Raw genomic sequence first — 17,062 nt, forward strand, 5'->3', positions numbered from 1 at the left:
GAAGGCATAAGGCCTGGAGTGCAGAACCTAGCACGCAAATCAAACAGCCCACAAATACCTGTAACTGCAGCTCCAAGGGAATGTGACCCCATCTTCTATCATCTATAGGCACCCCAACACACAGGTACACATTCCCTCACACAGATACTCATACACGCATAAACACAAATTGTTTTAAGGCATGGTCTTGCCTGAGGATATAGCTCTGTTGGTCGTGCTTGGTTAAGAACACTTTCGGTTCTTAGGAGACACAGGTTCATTTCCCAGTACCATATGGTACTTCACACCTGTCTGTAACTCTAGGGTCAGGAGATCTGACATCCTCTTTCAGCCTCTTTGGTACTACATGCACATGTTACACATACATACATGTAGGCAAAACACTCAGAGTCACAAAATAAAGATTTCTATACACGTATCTCTGTGTATAGGTATATACATATGAGTTAGGTAATGCATCAGGTGTCCACAGAGGTCAGAGGAGCCATCTTCCTTAGAGCTGGAGTTGCAGGTGACTGTAACGTGCCTGACATGGGTGCTAGGAATTGAACTTGGCTCCTCTGCAAAAGTAGCACATGCCACTGAGCTACCTCTCCAGCACCCAAAATAAATAAACTTAAAAAAAAAAATACAAGGCTGATACAACCACACGGCTGGTTGAAGCAGCCGTGTACAAAATATAAAGGTTAGAGAGGCGCTTTTTATATGCTTTTTATACAAAGTAGGTTAAGAGGTTTTCAGGCTTTTCATGTTATACTTCTGCAAGCATAAAAACAGGTCAAGTAGGGCCTTGTGCACTATTGGCAAGCACTCTAACACTGAGCTACATCCCTAATCTGAACACTGACTTCTGTTAACAGTATTTGTTACTCTGTTGCATAGTGGTTGATACACACAGTACTAAAAGTAAGTTATTAAAAACAGTGAATTATATCACCTTACTACATTTTTTCCCTGAATCTTGAGTATAGATCTGACATAAAAACATGGACCCTGGGAAACATTTTTTCCTAACTAAAAATAAAATAAACATTGAGTTAAAATTTTACCAGTATTTCTTTGTTGTTTTATCTGTATCCTGTTTACAATAATTTCCCTCGGTATACTTAAAAAAGAATGGGTTAAATGTCTGTTGGTAAGTAGTTAATGCAATATATTTCCAAGTCTAAACAGTGGGCATGAATAAAAGGGAATTCGAATCAGACCATTTAAAAAAAAAATTATTGGCCAAGTGGTCATAGCACACACCTTTAATCCCAGCACTAAGAGAGGCAGAGGCAGATGGATTACTGTGAATTCCAAACCAACCTGGCCTACAAAGTGAGTCCAGGATAGCCAGGGCTACAAAGACAAACTCTGTTTCGAAAAATCAAAAACCCAAAAGCCCAACCTTTCACTTCTTCTGCTGGGCTTGATAGCACACAACTATAATCCAGCACTTAAGGTGAAAGCAGGAGCATCAGGAGTTCAAGGTCATCTTCATTTCCTCAAAAAATTTGGCACTATCCTGGGCTAGGTTCAGGAGCTCCTGTCTCAAAACAAACAGCAAAGAACCCCTCACTTATTATTTTAAAAGATTAGGCAGGGCCAGTGAGATGGCTCATTGGTAATTAGCCTGATGACTTAAATTTAATCCCCATGTCCCATATGATGACAGAGAACCTATGCCAGCTATTTATCTTTTGGCCTCCAAATGTGAAATGGCACTTGATTCCCCCCACCCATAAAAACAAACAAACAATCAAACAAACAAACAAACAAACAGAATTTAAGGGACCTGACAGATAGCTCAGATTTTCCAGAGGAGCCCTCAATCTCATAACCTGTATCAGTCCACTTATGTAACTCCAGCTCCAGGTAATTCAATGTCCTCTTCCGGCCTCCACAGGCACCTACATACAAGTGTCGTGCACACATACAGACAAAAATAAAAATAACAACAACAACAACAACAAAACCCAAACATCTCCAGGGCCTAGAGAGATAGCTCAGGGGTTAAGAGCACTGGATGTTCTTCTAAAGGTCCTGAGTTCAAACCCAGCAACCATATATTGGCTCACAGCCATCTACAATGAGATCTGGTACCCTCTTCTAGCATGCAGGCACACATGCAGGCAGAATACTGTACAATAATAAACAAATAAAAAGGTTATCAGATTACGTTCCTACTACCCACATAGAGGCTCATGACCATTTATACCTCCAGTTCCAGGAGATCTGATGCTCTTTTCTGACCTCCCAAGGCACCAGCTACACACATGGTGTGTGCACATTACATTTATCCATTCAGGTAAATAAATACACACACACCTAAAATACTGTTTTAATTACTTAAAAATAAAAGCAAATCTTTAAAAAGACTAAGTGACCAGGCACAGTGGCAGACACCAGTAATTCTAGCACTGGAGAGTCTGAGGCAGGAGGATCTAAAGCTCAAGGTTAGCTATATAGCAGAACCTTGCCTTGTGATTCTGGCACCCCAATGAGTTCAAGGCTTGCCTGGAATAAGTACCAAAAACTTGTCTCAGGGCTGGAGAGATGGTCAGTGGTTAAGAGCACAGGCTGCTCTTCTAGAGGACCTGGTTCAATTCCCAGCAACCACATAGCAGCTCACGACTCTCTGTAACCCCTGTTCCAGGGCATCTGATACCCTCATATAGACATACATGCAGGTAAAACACTATGCAAATTAAATAAATAATAAAAAAATAAGCCGGGCAGTGGTGTCACAGACCTTGAAAAAGAACTTGTCTCAAGAGAAGAGTAAATTGTTATTGTGGGCATTCAGACAATAGCAATATATACGGGAAAATTTGAAAGCATTTTCCTTACCAACACTATTAAATGCCCAGACATAGGAGCTGTTAAGGGACTTACAGAGTTTTCACCATACATATACATATACTTACAAATATGGCTTAAAAACAGGAACTTGAGGGTTAAAAACATACAAACCAACCAACCTATATATTGCTCTGCATACTGTTTTCTACAAAAAACTGATTGGCAGATGCTGAGACTCATAACCAAACTTTGGGCAGAATGCAGGGAATCTTATAAAAGAAGGGAGAGAGAGTAAGACCTGGAGAAGACAGGAGCTTCACAAGGAGAGAAACAGAACCAAAAAATCTGGGCACAGGGGTCTTTTCTGAGACTGATACTACAACCAAGGACAATTCAAGGATAGAGCCCCTGCTCAGATGTAGCCCATGGCAGCTCAGTCTCCAAGTGGGTTCCCCAGTAAGGAGAACAGGGATTGTCTCTGACATGAACTCAGTGGCTGGCTCTTTGATCACCTCCCCCTGAGGGGGAAGCAGCCTTGCCAGGCCACAGAGGAGGACAATGCAGCCAGTCCTGATTAGACCTAATAGGCTAGGGTTGGATGGAAGGGGAGCAGGACCTCCCCTATCAATGGACTTGGAGAGGGGCATGAGAGGAGATGAGGGAGGGAGGGTGGAATTGGGAAGGGGCTACAGCTGGATAAAAAAAGTGAATAAACTCTAATTAATATAAAAAAATAAATTAAAAAAAAAACTGCTTGGGATTCTCCCAAAAATCCACAGAAGAGCCTAGAGCTCTTATTTCTTTTGCATAGCACCCAGGACTGGTTCCTAGCTCCCACATGGCAGATCACAACTGTGTTCAATGACAGTTCTAGGGGGTCCACACCCTCTTTGAGCCTCCATGGAAGCAGTGAATACACATACATGCAGCAAACACTCAATACCATAAAAAAGCCATATCAATTTCTTGGCCCAGTATGAAGGCTGCTCAGTAGAGAATATCTTTGATAATTGTAATTTTTAGTTTCACCTTTGCTAACTTCTCTAATTTTTAATGTTTTCCTTTGCTAGTTTTTCATTGTTGCTATTTTCAAATAAGGTTTCTTGTAGCCCAGGCTAGCCTCTAAGTCACTTTGTAGCCAAGGATGACCTTGAATTCCTGCTTCTCTTTCACTACAGTGTTTTGAATACAATCATGGCCGGGACACTAGGTTTAGCTTAATTTTTAATCTTATGAAAGAATTCAAAATTCAGATACAGAAATTAGTTTATTTATTGATTTAACTTAACAGCTGAAATGCTTAACTGGCATTTCAAAAATGTACACATGGTTTGATGTCCTAGAGGAAGTGCACAATGCACAAGAAATAGCATTAGAATGAAGGGATTTAGTCGACTTAAAACAGTAATTAATTGTGTAAATCTAGGGCTGGTTTTCCTTACTTATAAAGGTAGAGGATACAAAAGTGTGTCCAGTGAGTTCAGGAGAGCCAAGGCTACACAGAAAATACCTGTCTTGAAAAAGCAAACAACAACAACAACAAAAACCTAACCCAAACCAACCAACCAACCAAACAAACAAACAAAGAAAAAACCCAAACCAAACTTGTTACTAGTCTTTTAAAGCTCTACAAGTATATGGCTTTAAGTCACAAGCATTTAAAAACACAGAGCTAAGATCCATTTGTTCGAACTGCTCAACATCAAGCTAGGAAAAAAAAAAAAAAAAAAAAGGCTGGATGTCCCAGCTCACACATGTAACCTCAGCACTTGGAAGGAGGATTGTCATGAGGCTGAAGCCAACATGGGCTCCAGTGGGAGAATGCTTCATATGAAACAGAACAAAAAATAAACAAAAAGGAATTCGAATACTGTGTGTTTCCTATATCTCAAAGTCAATCTGTTCCATAAGGTCTGTGCGTGGGTGTCTTAGTTTGCTCATTCCTGTCTGTCACACAGAGAACACAGCCGAGAACGCGTTACACATTCTGAACGCTTGAAAATCGGGCATGAACCTGGCATCATCTCAACTCATCTAGTTCTCCCACTCCTGGGCTGACATGACAGTTCTTACATACATCCGAGTGAGCAAGATGGTCCACAGCAGAAGCCCGCATTTAATACCTTACGGATAGCAAAACGAGCACCTCAGCAGAACATTCAAAGCGGTCTGAACTCCAGAAGTGTCACAACTTGTAGCTGCACATTCCCCAGCTGCTGGAAGCCTGCTGGTCACGTACTCCAGCCGCTTTTGGATTCAGAACCACACCAAAAGAAGCTGCAGCTCCCGCTTTTGTGAAGCCAACTTCCTCCCTAACCCGGAATCCAACTCACACCCAGCAAGGATCCCAGGGAAAGAGCGAGCTGACCCTCCCCAGCCCAAAGTCGAGAAAGTCCCTGCTGCTGGCAGGCACTGCCTCACCTCCTTCTTTCTTTGGGCAGAGGCCGAAGGAACCTTGGAAACCAGCAGCAGTGCCACCGCCGCGGTTGCACACACGCACCAGAACCACCTCGGCGAGGCCATGTTCACTCGGATCCCTTGCTGGCGGGGCGAAACTTTCTTTCAGTAAGGTCCGAGGGTGGGGCATGAGAACAGGGGAACCGAGCCCTTGCCGCTCCACATTGGCTCAGCCGTGCCGGACGACCCCTCAGATTACGTCACGCGCGGCGGACACCCGCTAAAAAAACAGTTCTCTTCTGATTGGTTCCCGGGAGCCAATAGGAAAAGGACAATCTGGAGCTTTGTTATTGGCCCGCTGAATAGGCTGCACCGCCCCTTTCGTGATGCGTAAAGATAGATGTCCCGCTCAGCGAAGTTTCAACGGTGGTGCGCATGTGTGAAACGTCTTTTTTTTTTTTTGAGGCACAAAATGCCTTGTATGTTTAAAAATAGAATCATCCTCCATAAAGCGTTCACTTAGAATTGTTTGAAATTCAAGCGGCCTAAGTAACACAAGCCTCTAATCCAAGCATTTGCAAGAGCACCAATTGTTCAAGGTCATCTTTGGCTACATTGCTGGGGTTCCAGGACGCCTAATCAATCAAGATTGTCTCAAGGAAAAAGGTGCCCACGTGGTGTCTCACAACCCAAATTCCAGCTTTTGGGAGGTGGAAGTGGAGGCAGGACGATTAGGAATTCAAAAAGTTCAGAGGTCCAGTCTAGCGTGGGCTGAAATATATCTTATATCAAAAGTGTTTTGTTTTGTTTTGTTTTTGTTTTTTTGAAACCACGTCTTTAGTATAATATTCTGGAAGAGGGGCTAAAGAAATGTCTTGGCAGTTAAGAACATTTAATTGTTTTTGGAGAGGATCCTCCCAGCACACTCATGGTAGCTAACAACCGAGTTCCAGGAGATCTGATGCTCTCTTCTGACCTCCATAGGGACCAGGCACACACCTGGTGCACATACATGCATGCAGCCAAAACACTCACACTCTCTCTCTCTCTCTCTCTCTCTCTCTCTCTCTCTCTCTCACACACACACATACTTTTTTTTTTTAAAAAAAGTGCATACTATTCTTGCAGATAGCTCAAATTCTGTTCCCATCACCCATGTTGAGGTGTTCACAATTGCCTGCAACTCCACCCAAAATTGCTTTGGTCATGGTGTTTCAACATAGCAATATTAATCCTGACTAAGACACTGGTGATGTATAGGTTAGTTTGTGGGACATTTAATTGGCATTAAAGACATAGGTTCAATCCTCAGTATTCCTTCAGTACATGTACACACTCACACACCCCCCAATGTATAATTTAGATGTATTTACTTTGCAGTGCAGGAAATTGAGTAGAGGACCTATGCAAGCTGGGAAGCATTTTGCCACAGAGCTTCATCCCAAGCCCAAGTTGCATTTATTTTGACTGTGTGGAACATAATTATGTGTTTATTCTTTTAGGTCCTACTGGCAAGCAGAACCCCCACAGAATTATAATTTCACTATTTGGAGAGTTAAGGAGATGGTTGTTGACAGATAAGTAACTGGTCTCAACATAAGGAGGTATGAAATAAGATGAGCATGGTGGTGCATACCTGTAATCCCAGTACTCAAGAGATAGAGGCAGGAGGGTCAAGGGTTCAATATCAGTCTTGGTTACATAGGGAGTTCCTTCCTGAGCTACAAGAGACCTTGTTTAAAAAAAAAAAAAAGAGAGAGAAGAGATAGACAGAGAGAATACATTGCCACATGTGGTGGTGCCACACGCCTATAATCCCAGCACTTGGCAGACTAAAAAAGGAAAATCACAAGTTTAAGGCCCACTTGGGTTACATGGCAAGTCCCTGTCTTGATGAGAAAAAAAAATATATATATATGAAAATAATAGATAAAAAAATTAAGCTGAGCCTTATAAATCAGCTTAATTCTGACTACTTGGGAGACTGAGGCAGGAGAATTGCAAGTTCAATGCCTATCTGGATTTTAGAGTGAGTGAATAGCCAATGTGGGCAACTTAGTGTGAGCTTATCTCAAACGTTAAAAAAGAAATTTTTAAAATGGTTAAATTAAAAGCATGGCAGCTCACACCTACAGTCCCAACACTTGGGAAGCTGAAGCAGGCAGATTGCCATGAGACTGAGGCCAGTCTTGGCTATATAGTAAACTCCAAGCTAGCTTGGACTAACAGATGAAATCCTGTCTAAAGAAACGACACATAACTAAACAAACAAGCATAACAAAATAAGCATGGATGTTCCAGTATCTTTGTTGTATGCTGACTTAGATTGCTTCAGGTATATGTGCCAGAGTGGTCATATGGATACAATATGGTACAGAATCACCAGTGGATACAAAAGGTAATGGATAAAAGCTTATGCAGAGCAGGATAGTCACAATGCATTCTTTACAAGTTACTCTTTTGTTTTTGTACACATCCCTCCTTTCTCCACAAGATACATTTTTTTTTTTAATTACAGAGGGACAGCAATGACTTTAAAGTATAGAAATATGGTGCACAATGCTTTGATTAAATGATTAAAGTTTATACTATCAATAAAGGGACATGCTCTAAGAAGTAGAGTTTGGCTTGTACATTATTTCTCTAATCATGGCACTAGAGAAGCTAAGGCAGAAGAATTGCAAATTCCAGGCCAGTCTGGGCTACATAGTGAGTTCTATCTTTTTTCTGGGATACCTAGGTTACAAAGAGTTTCCTGAGAAGATTCATCTGTTATGTAGTAATCTTGCCAGATGTACATAAACTAATGGAATCCCTAGAAAACAAAGACAAATTGATCTCCCAGCATTTGGCATGCAGAAGCAGGCAGATCTCTGAGTACCAGGCCAGCCTGTTCTACATCGAGAGTTCCTGGACAGCTAGGGCTACATAGAGAGACCCTATCTCAACCACTCCTCCTAAAAAAAAAAAATCAAAAGTTAAACCAATTAGTATAGGTAATAGGAGACAGAAAATAAAACAAAATAAAAATAAAAAAAATGAAGGGACAGTAATTTGAAGTGAGACACTAGACCCAAACCTCTGGAGTCTTAATACCATCTTGAAGCTGCTGCCTTATGTAAGGTTCATGTCTCAGCTCTCCTTTGTAGGATCCTAAACCTCTATCCAAAGCGTTATCTCGCTGTTTAGAAAATACTGTTCTATGGCCCTCACGAAGTTTGAAACTACATTTCCCACTGTCCGGGTTGCCAGGCCCACTTTGCCTCTGCTCCAGCTGAGCTAGGTTGCTCAGCACCGGGAAGGGCTGGGCTGTCTGTCTGTCCTCTGGCCCCACCCCCTTCTTGCCAGATCATCCATTGCTGTCAGTCACTGTCTAACCATGATGCCTTAACATGTGGAACGTGTACTGGGGGCCGTCACTAACTCTTAACTCTCCTGTCTGCATGAGCCTATGGCCTCCCTGTCCTTGCCTTGTCTGCCATCCCCATCCTGGTGACCCGCCCAGGGAGGCCTGGGGTGTGCTGCTGTTGCTTCCGGCGGGTTTGGCCAGCTCTGCCCCTCCCCGTGGTCGGGGTTGGGGTGGCTCCAGTAGCTAGGGGAGAGTCAACTGCCAAAACTCAATGCCTCCAGCACCATCTAGGAGGCAGGATGGGGTGCCTCATTCTTCTGCCTTCTCTGTCCTTGTAGGCAGCACTCAGCCCCTGTCCCCACAGAGAGCCCCTAGGGACAAAGCCAGCTGAGCCTTACTTTTTTCACCTGGGGCCTGTGGCTTGAACCTCGTGCCTGGCCTGTCAGTATTTATTGCCTCCATTTGGGCCAGCTGGCCTGATGCCTCTGCCTTGGTTCTTGGTGCCACCACCCCTGGGCAGGCCCTCCCTGGACCCAGCCAGGGCAAACGTGGGAACAAGTTCACACAGTTGGGAGCTATCTTCTGTGCCTCCCCTCCCCTTCCCCAGTCCCCGTGTGGTGTCTGGAGGCCCAGGCCCCAACAGGCAGAGGAGCCTGTCCGTGCTTCGATTCTGACTGGGAAATAAATGTCCCTGAAGGAGTCAAAAAAAAAAAAAAAAAAACAACCCATAGAAAACTACATTTCCCAAAGGCCTTTCTCTTTCCTCGCAGGAAACAGGATTACAATTTCTGTAGGTCAACCCCCAAATCTCGCGAGATCGCTTCAAAGCGCATTACGCATCCCCACTGAAAGCCATTTTGTTTTTCAGGACTCTGCAAGGGTAGCTGGGGTGAATTTGCACCGAGGAAGCAGTTTTAGTCACCACAGTTCCATCTTCTCCGCGATGTTGCCCTTGGCCAAAAACGCACTGAGCCGTCTCCCAGGTGAGCAGACAATGTGGGCGAATCCTGTACAGTAGCTGGGGATCCTTCTGTCCTCGTGCTCTGGTGCCCTTTTCCTCCACCAGTATCCTGCGCTATTAATTCTGGGTGCACGGTGCCCTGCATGGTCTCAAGTCACTGAAAGATAGCCGTGACAGTGGTAGCCGTGACAATGGCTTTACCATCCTGTCATTGTGTTCCTAGCCTAGTTCTCCGCTCTCATTCTTCAGGGACCTATGATTTCCAGGAAGACCGCTTTGGAGGACACCTCGCTCTTTTTAGCTTTGGGACTGTATTTACTTGTTACCCTTCATAGAGGAACTGATCTACCATAACGTAGCAGGGAGGAATCCCTAAGTAGCTTTGAAGAAATCATCTGCAGATTATCAATTGACTATTAACTGTCGAGAAAACAATCGTGGTCATTTTTTTCTGCTTAAAAGTTAGGCAAGTAACGTGGAAATTTGAAACTAGCATTGTATATGGAGAATACAGTAGATTGGAGAGGAAAAAAAATTCATGTTCATAGTTGCTTACCCTTGAAGGTGACCTTCAGTAACGTATATAGGTGACCTTACACAACTACTTTTAACTTGCTTCTCTAGCCATGAATTTTATTTTTATTTTACAGAGATATTAGGAGCATCACAAATTGTGTTCTCAACACTGAGGTACTTTGGGGATATTTGAAAAAATAGAAGCCCAGTTGATGTTTCATATGCCACAAGCCGTGTTTGTTATTTCTTTCACTTTGGACAAATGATTTAGCTTCATAAACTTGTTTCGTAAAACAGAGGTTAGTAAATAATACCTATTTCATTAACCAACCTCTGGTCACTAAATCTTTGTATGTGTGTGTTAGTGTTACAGAGGAGAGACTTAAAATCCACTTGGTAAATCAGAGTGTTGAAACAAGTTATTCGCTAATCTCAATTTCTTTGATCTTTAAGTGATTTAGGGACCTTTATACTGTAGAAAAAGGTTATTTTTTAAAGCTTATTCCTGTTTCCTGGTGTGGAATTCCCATACCCACCTTTTAAGTGTTCTGGAGAAGAATACATTATGAATGTTCATGAATTTGCTTATTCTGGGTGTGGCTGTTTTCTGAGGGGGAGGGTCTCCAGTACACTAGGTTGGCCTCCAACATAATATGTAGCCAAGGATGTCTTCAACTCCTGATTCTTTGTCTCCATTTTCCAAGTGCTGGGATTACAGGACCTTGTGCCTTTATAGATTTATTCTGTTTCTGTTGTGTTAGGGATCAAATCTAGGGAATGTTAGGTAAGCACTACACCGATTGATCTACATTTCTCTGGGTGTGACTGGTTAAAGGAGAAAATGAAAGCTAAGGAAAACAGCTAATATAATGGTTAGGTAATTATCAGGATTATATCATGTGGATACTATTATTTTTTTTTAAAGATTTTTTTTTAATTTATACAACATTCTGCCTATACATCAGATCTTACTGTTAGATGGTTATGAGCCACCATGTGGTTGCTGGGAATTGAACTCAGGACCTTTGGAAGAACAGCAAGTGTTCTTTACCTCTGAGCCATCTATCTCTTCAGCCTCTACACTATTATTTTTACTGATTTTGTTTTTACTTTTGAAATGTTCTCACTCTGTAGCCCAGGCTGCATCAAAATCGAGTGCAATTTTTCTACATTAGCTGAGAGGACAAATACCTCCCAAGTGCTCAGAGTACAGGTGTGAACCATCATCACAGCTTGAATCAAACTTGCTTTTTTTTTTTTCACCGTATCTTTAATCACCTTTAAAGACCCTTAAAGCAATAAGTACGTGATACCTAGATTAGAGAGGAAGGAAAAAGCCTAATACCTTTCTTGTTATTTACCACTTCTTTTCTAGTTTTATTCCTTATTAAGCTGCCTGTATACCTTGTTCTTCATCCAAACAGGATTGGCTTTCTGGTGTAGTAGATCAATCGATCTAGCTAGCTAGCTATCATCTGTCTATCTATCTCTATCCATTTTAATTTCATTTTTCTACATCAGTATAAGCAAATCCTACTTGCCTAAGTGCTCAGTTAATTCTACTTTCTTGTTTTACCGTGATTTGTGTCTTCATGTATAATGTTCAATTCTAGGTTAGAAATTACCTGATAATAAAGTTTCTATCTTATACATTTTCCTATACTCTATTTTTTGAGGCAGGGTTTCATGTACCCTAGGCTGACTGCCGATCCTCCTGTCTACACCTTCCAAGAGCTGGAAGGGATTACAAATATGCTTGTCTGCTTATATACTCATATAATTGGGTCTTATTCATTACTGATTATTTTAAAATTTAGCTTACCATCGTTAGGACATAATTTTAAGGTAATAAATATTTGATGTATATTAATCAGATAATTTTGAATTTATGTTTCTTTGTATGTTTAAAGTTATTGAGCAGTGTTGAGTAAATTTTTGTGAAAGGTATCCAATAAACCATTACTGACATAACACCTCCAGTTTTTCTTTTCCTCCAGCCATTTTTTTTTGAGACAAGGTGTCACTATATAGATTGGCTGTCTTATAAATCAGGCTGGCCTTGAACTCACAGAGATCTGCCTGCCTCTGACTTTGGAGAGCTCCAACTTTTGTTCTGAAAATTTTCAGAAATTTAGAACATTGAGAATTGTGGGAAGAATATTCACCCATTTTGTGTCAACATTTTGTTATATTTGTTTAATGATGTTTGTGTCCATGTGTCGAGTTATCGGTTTCTTTTTTCTTTTCTTTTTTTTTTTTTTTGAGATGGAGCCTTTTTCTGTAGCTCAGACTAGCCTAGAATTCACTGTGTAGGCCAATTTGCCTTTGAACTATGGCAATTCTGTCTCAGACTCTAAAAGTGCTAAGATAACAGGTGTGAGCCACTGGGCCTAGCAGTTTATCTTTTTATTAAAGCATTTAAGAAGGTGCTTACTAGGAGATGAGGGAGGGGGCTACAGTGGGGATACAAAGTGAATACACTGTAATATATAAAAATAGAAATAAATTTAAAAAAGAAGATGCTTACTTGTTCTTTCTTTATTTCTGTTTTTTTTTTTTTTAAGATTTATTTATTATGTATACAATGTTTTTCTTGGCCTCAGCAGAGGGCACCAGATCTCATTATAGATGATTATCAACCACCATATTATTAATGGGAATTGAACTCAAGACCTCTGTAAGAGCGGACAGTGCTCCCAACCCCTGAGCCATTGTTTGTTTGTTTTGTTTTGTTTTGCTTTGTTTTAAGACATGGTTTCTCTGTGTAGCCCTGGCTGTGCTGGAACTCACTGTGTAGACCAGATTGACCTTGAACTCATAGCAATCTTGCTGGGATTAGAGGCATGCACCACCATGCCCGGCCACTTGTTCTTGTGATTAACATTTAGTTGATTTGCATAGTAGTATATAGAGTTCACTACCTTTGCTTTCCTGATTGATAGTTGTGTTCTCTTTATTTTGATAATTGACACATATACTCTGTGTTCTTTTTTAAGTTCGAAACATTCAGCAAGTGGTGGCAAGGCAGAGCCACCAGAAGAGGACACCTGATTTTCATGACAAATATGGAAATGCTATATTAGCTGGTGGAGTTATCTTCTGTGTTTCTGCGTGGACATATGTAAGTATTATTAGTTGAGTATTCTTTTTCAGTGCAAGGGATTGAATATAGTGCCTTATACATCTTAAGCAAGTGTTCTGCCATTGAGCTATACTCTCAGGCTTAGTGGTTTTTAATGTAGATAGGTTTTATTCTTATCTAGTCTATGTATTGAAAATGTTAAAGTTCTAGTTAAGGAGGGATTTGAAAAGTCATCTGATCACCCAATATGTGTGTGTCTCTTTGCATTCAGCATCGATCCATCTTCTGTTATTTCTGATTCCAGTAACAAATTGCTTGCTGGATCACAAAGCAGCTCTTTCCTGGCTTGTGTAGCTGTGAGAAGGATCTTATTTGTGGAACCCAAGCATGGTGGTATATGCCTGCAATTCCAGGTCTTGAGAGGCTTAGGCAGGAGTACTACAAGGATGAGGTTAGCCTAGGCTATATATAGTGTTTATAGTGACACCTTGTCTCTATAACAGTTAAAAGAATTCTAATGTTGAGATAAATATGCTTCCCTTCATAATTTTTACATCATTTAATTGCAGTACAGGAATTCTGACCCATTGTATTCCATATGACAGCCATCAGCTAGTAGTAGAAGATTGCTGTCATAGCTTGTAAAGTACATGTGTAACATTGACGGAGCCCTACATTCAGACCACAGCCCCGCCCCCAAATTTTCAAAAATCATTAGCACGTTATCTTTACTTTGTTAAGATTAAAACATCTATCAGTATATTGGTCAGTTTTGTTTTCTATTTCTGGATTGTCATATTTTGAGTCACCTTCCTGGATACACTTCAGGGATCAGCTGTCCTTCTAGAATTTCCTTCATAACTGAGGTAGAAGGCAGTGTGGTTGGAAGTACACACCTGCACTCCCAGCACCTAGCAGGTTGAGGCGCATAGACTGAGAGAGTAAGACCTGCTAGACTTATAGCAGGATTGAGGCCTGCTTAGGCTATGTAGCCCACTTTGTCTCAAAACAAGAAACAAAGAATCCACTCCAAAACGTGGGTATAATTTTCTTAATAGATGAAATGTAATTTGTTGTCCATATTCTAGTGTTGTATATATGTTGCTTAACAACTTATTTTCTAGTTCTTCTAATTTTGGTTAAAAGTACTAATTTTGAAATTTGAATACATATATTTGTGTGTAAGTGAAACAGATTGCTGAGTGGTGGTAAACACCTATAATCCCAACACTAGGGGGGCAGGAGAATCAAGAGTTCAGTGTTATCTTTAGTTACATATCAAGTGTGAGGCCACCCTGGGCCACATGGAGCCTCATCTTACTAAAAGGGACAATTCAGCCCCCACCTGAAATTACATATACTATTAGTTTTAGGGTTTGAGGATTGAACACGGGGCTTGTATAGCTAAGCATATTCATGCGCCTTTAATGATCTATACCTCAACTTTAAAGTCAGATATTAAACTCTTAGGTAGTTGTACTTGACAGAGGCAATATTTAAGAGGGAGAGAAAATGTATAGTTTTAAATTAAGAACAATTTCAAAATGTATTTTCTCAGTGTTGTAGCCACATTCTAAGTACTTTTAGTGTGTGGAGGTTGAAGAAAGGGTTTCTCTGTGTAGTCCTAAATGTTCTGAACTATTTTGTTGACTATGGTGGTCTCAAACTCAGAGATCCACCTGCCTCTGCCTCCTGCGTAGTAGGATTAAAGGTGGGTCCCACCACTGGCAGACATTCCAAGTACTTAATGGCCAGAGATGGCCAATGACTCCTATATTAGACAGTGCAGATTTAGAACATTTCCTTCAACTCAGAATGTTGATAAAGGTGAATGAGGACAGCAATTAGTTTTGACCTCTATGAAAAACACTATATCCCAGGTGACTTGCTATTTATTATTAACCTAAGGAGCGGAATTTCTTTGTAGTTTTGAAGAAAGTTTCCAAATTGAGAATGGACTGTGGTTTAAGTATGTGTAACTAACTGACAGTCTTTTAATTCTTACAGACAGCCACACAAATTGGAATAGAATGGAACCTGTCTCCTGTTGGCAGAGTCACCCCAAAGGAATGGAGAGATCAATAGTCATGCCAGCTGGTACAATAATCATTCAAAAACCAACTTATAAGTGATGCCAAGTCAAAGAATCATCTGTTCATTAAATTATGGCATATTGAAAAAATAAAGTACCTTTGAAATCTTTTAGATTTTGTTTTCTTTTGTAAATGAAGCCAAGTGTGTTATGACTTCATTTATTCAAGCTGTACTGTGTCTTAAAATGGCTTTTTTCTATGAAGTGGTATGAGGGAAGTCTGATTAGGAAAGCAACTTTATAGTAAGCTGAAATTACAGCTAATAAATAAACAATCACAGAGCTGGGTCAAGAGTTTGATCCATATAAACGTTATGCCTTAGTACCCTCTGCCACAGGGTTATATTTGGAATTGGCAGTAACTTCCTTTCTTTCCTGATTAGGACTTCAGACTGTCACTAAACCCAAGAGAATAATGGTCCTGTTTTGAGCTCTGTAGCCTCTGCAGCATATTCATTTTAATTAGGTGGTGGAGTTTCAGCAAAAACCTTAATCCTAGGGAGGGGAGTAATCTGTCACATGCTTTCTACTTATTTAACTGTTCATCATGGGTTTAAAGTGATAAAGTTTGATACTTCACTTATTGGCCTCTCCTGTTGGTTTTCTATAATAATAGCAATATCATGTAACATTTAGGTTTGGGGATTGGCCTGCGTTCATTATTTGGCACTGGACTTGCTGTGTAAGATGTAAACTAAACAAAACATTGATTGTATCACATGCTCCATTGGTTAGAGCTGTAGTCTATAGTTATAATGTTCCACTAAGCAGAACATGGAAATTCTGTCTCCTTTAACAATTCTATATGTATCTGATAGGATACAATAGGATATATTTTGTTTAACAAATAATTTTCAAGATTTGTACCTCTGTATTAATACTATTTGATAAAATTTAAGCTGGATGAGGTAGCATACACCATCAATCAAGAGACAGAAAGACAGGAAGGATCACTTTGCAGTGATCAGGCCAGTCGAGCCCTACATAGTTGAGACCGTGTCTCCAACAACAACAACAACAAACTTGATCATTTTATGAGATCTATAGAAATACTCAAACTGGGAGCTAGAGAGATGGCTCAGTGGTTAGGAGCATTGTCTGCTCTTCCAAAATACCTGGGTTCAATTCCTAGCACCCACATGGCAGCTCACAACTGTCTGTAACTCCAGTTCAAAGGGATCTGACACCTTCACACTGATGCACATAAAATTAAATAAATTATTAAAAAAAGAAAACATTAAAAAAGAAATGTTCAAACTAATACTAAGCCAGTCAAATAAAAAAAAATCAATCTGAAATGTGATTAAACTTTTAAAGACTTAACATCTTCAATCATACCTTTTGACCTCAGAACTAGCACTTATTTATCTCTTCTGTCAGGGAAGTGATAGTTGTCAGCTTTGTGTGGTGGTTTACTTAATTTGTGTATGTGTGCATGTGTGTGCGTGCCCACATACAACACAGTACATATGTGAAGGTCTGAGGACAACTCCAAGGAGTAGGTTTTCCTTACCATGTAGGTCCTGGCAGCAAGTGACCTGCTGACCCACTTGTCCGTTGATGGATGATTTTAATCACTACCATAACCACTACCACTAGCAGATAAATAGTAGTAGTTGATTGATTTTGCCCCCACTATATTCTAAGTTTAATGCTTTCTTGTTCACACTCAGGCAGGTTTTACACTTTCAGGAAAATGTCCTCAGTTTAACTTTCAATACATTGAATTTTATTATTACCTGGAGTTGGGAGGTTACTAAATTATTATGTATGTCTATGGCTGAAGAATTGAAATAGCTTACCTCAGGAACATTGTTAAAAAGTCTTTGAGATTATGGAGTACTTTTAGATTAGGATGGATACCATAAGTATTGTTTTTTA

At 40.5% G+C, this 17,062-nt stretch overlaps 2 protein-coding genes across 2 annotated transcripts in view; one reads left to right on the top strand and one right to left on the bottom strand.

Moving 5' to 3' along the window:
* The window catches only part of Magt1 (magnesium transporter 1), a 50,388-nt gene extending 44,944 nt beyond the window's left edge, over window positions 1–5,444 (bottom strand). The window contains exon 1 of the mRNA XM_055592650.1: window positions 5,206–5,444. Coding sequence (XP_055448625.1) covers window positions 5,206–5,307 — 102 coding nt within the window. The 5' untranslated portion in view covers window positions 5,308–5,444. The remainder of the gene's footprint in view (window positions 1–5,205) is intronic.
* Window positions 5,445–9,354: 3,910 nt separating this feature from the next.
* On the top strand, window positions 9,355–15,294 carry LOC129665795 (cytochrome c oxidase subunit 7B, mitochondrial). Its single transcript, XM_055592670.1, has 3 exons — window positions 9,355–9,513; window positions 13,004–13,128; window positions 15,097–15,294. The coding sequence occupies exons 1-3, from the start codon at window positions 9,474–9,476 to the stop codon at window positions 15,172–15,174; spliced, it is 243 nt and encodes an 80-aa protein (XP_055448645.1). The 5' UTR covers window positions 9,355–9,473; the 3' UTR covers window positions 15,175–15,294.
* Window positions 15,295–17,062: the final 1,768 nt, after the last annotated feature.

Source organism: Psammomys obesus, unplaced genomic scaffold (assembly GCF_907164565.1).
Source record: "Psammomys obesus unplaced genomic scaffold, mPsaObe1.curated_primary_1811, whole genome shotgun sequence".
Taxonomy (NCBI): Eukaryota; Metazoa; Chordata; class Mammalia; order Rodentia; family Muridae; genus Psammomys; species Psammomys obesus.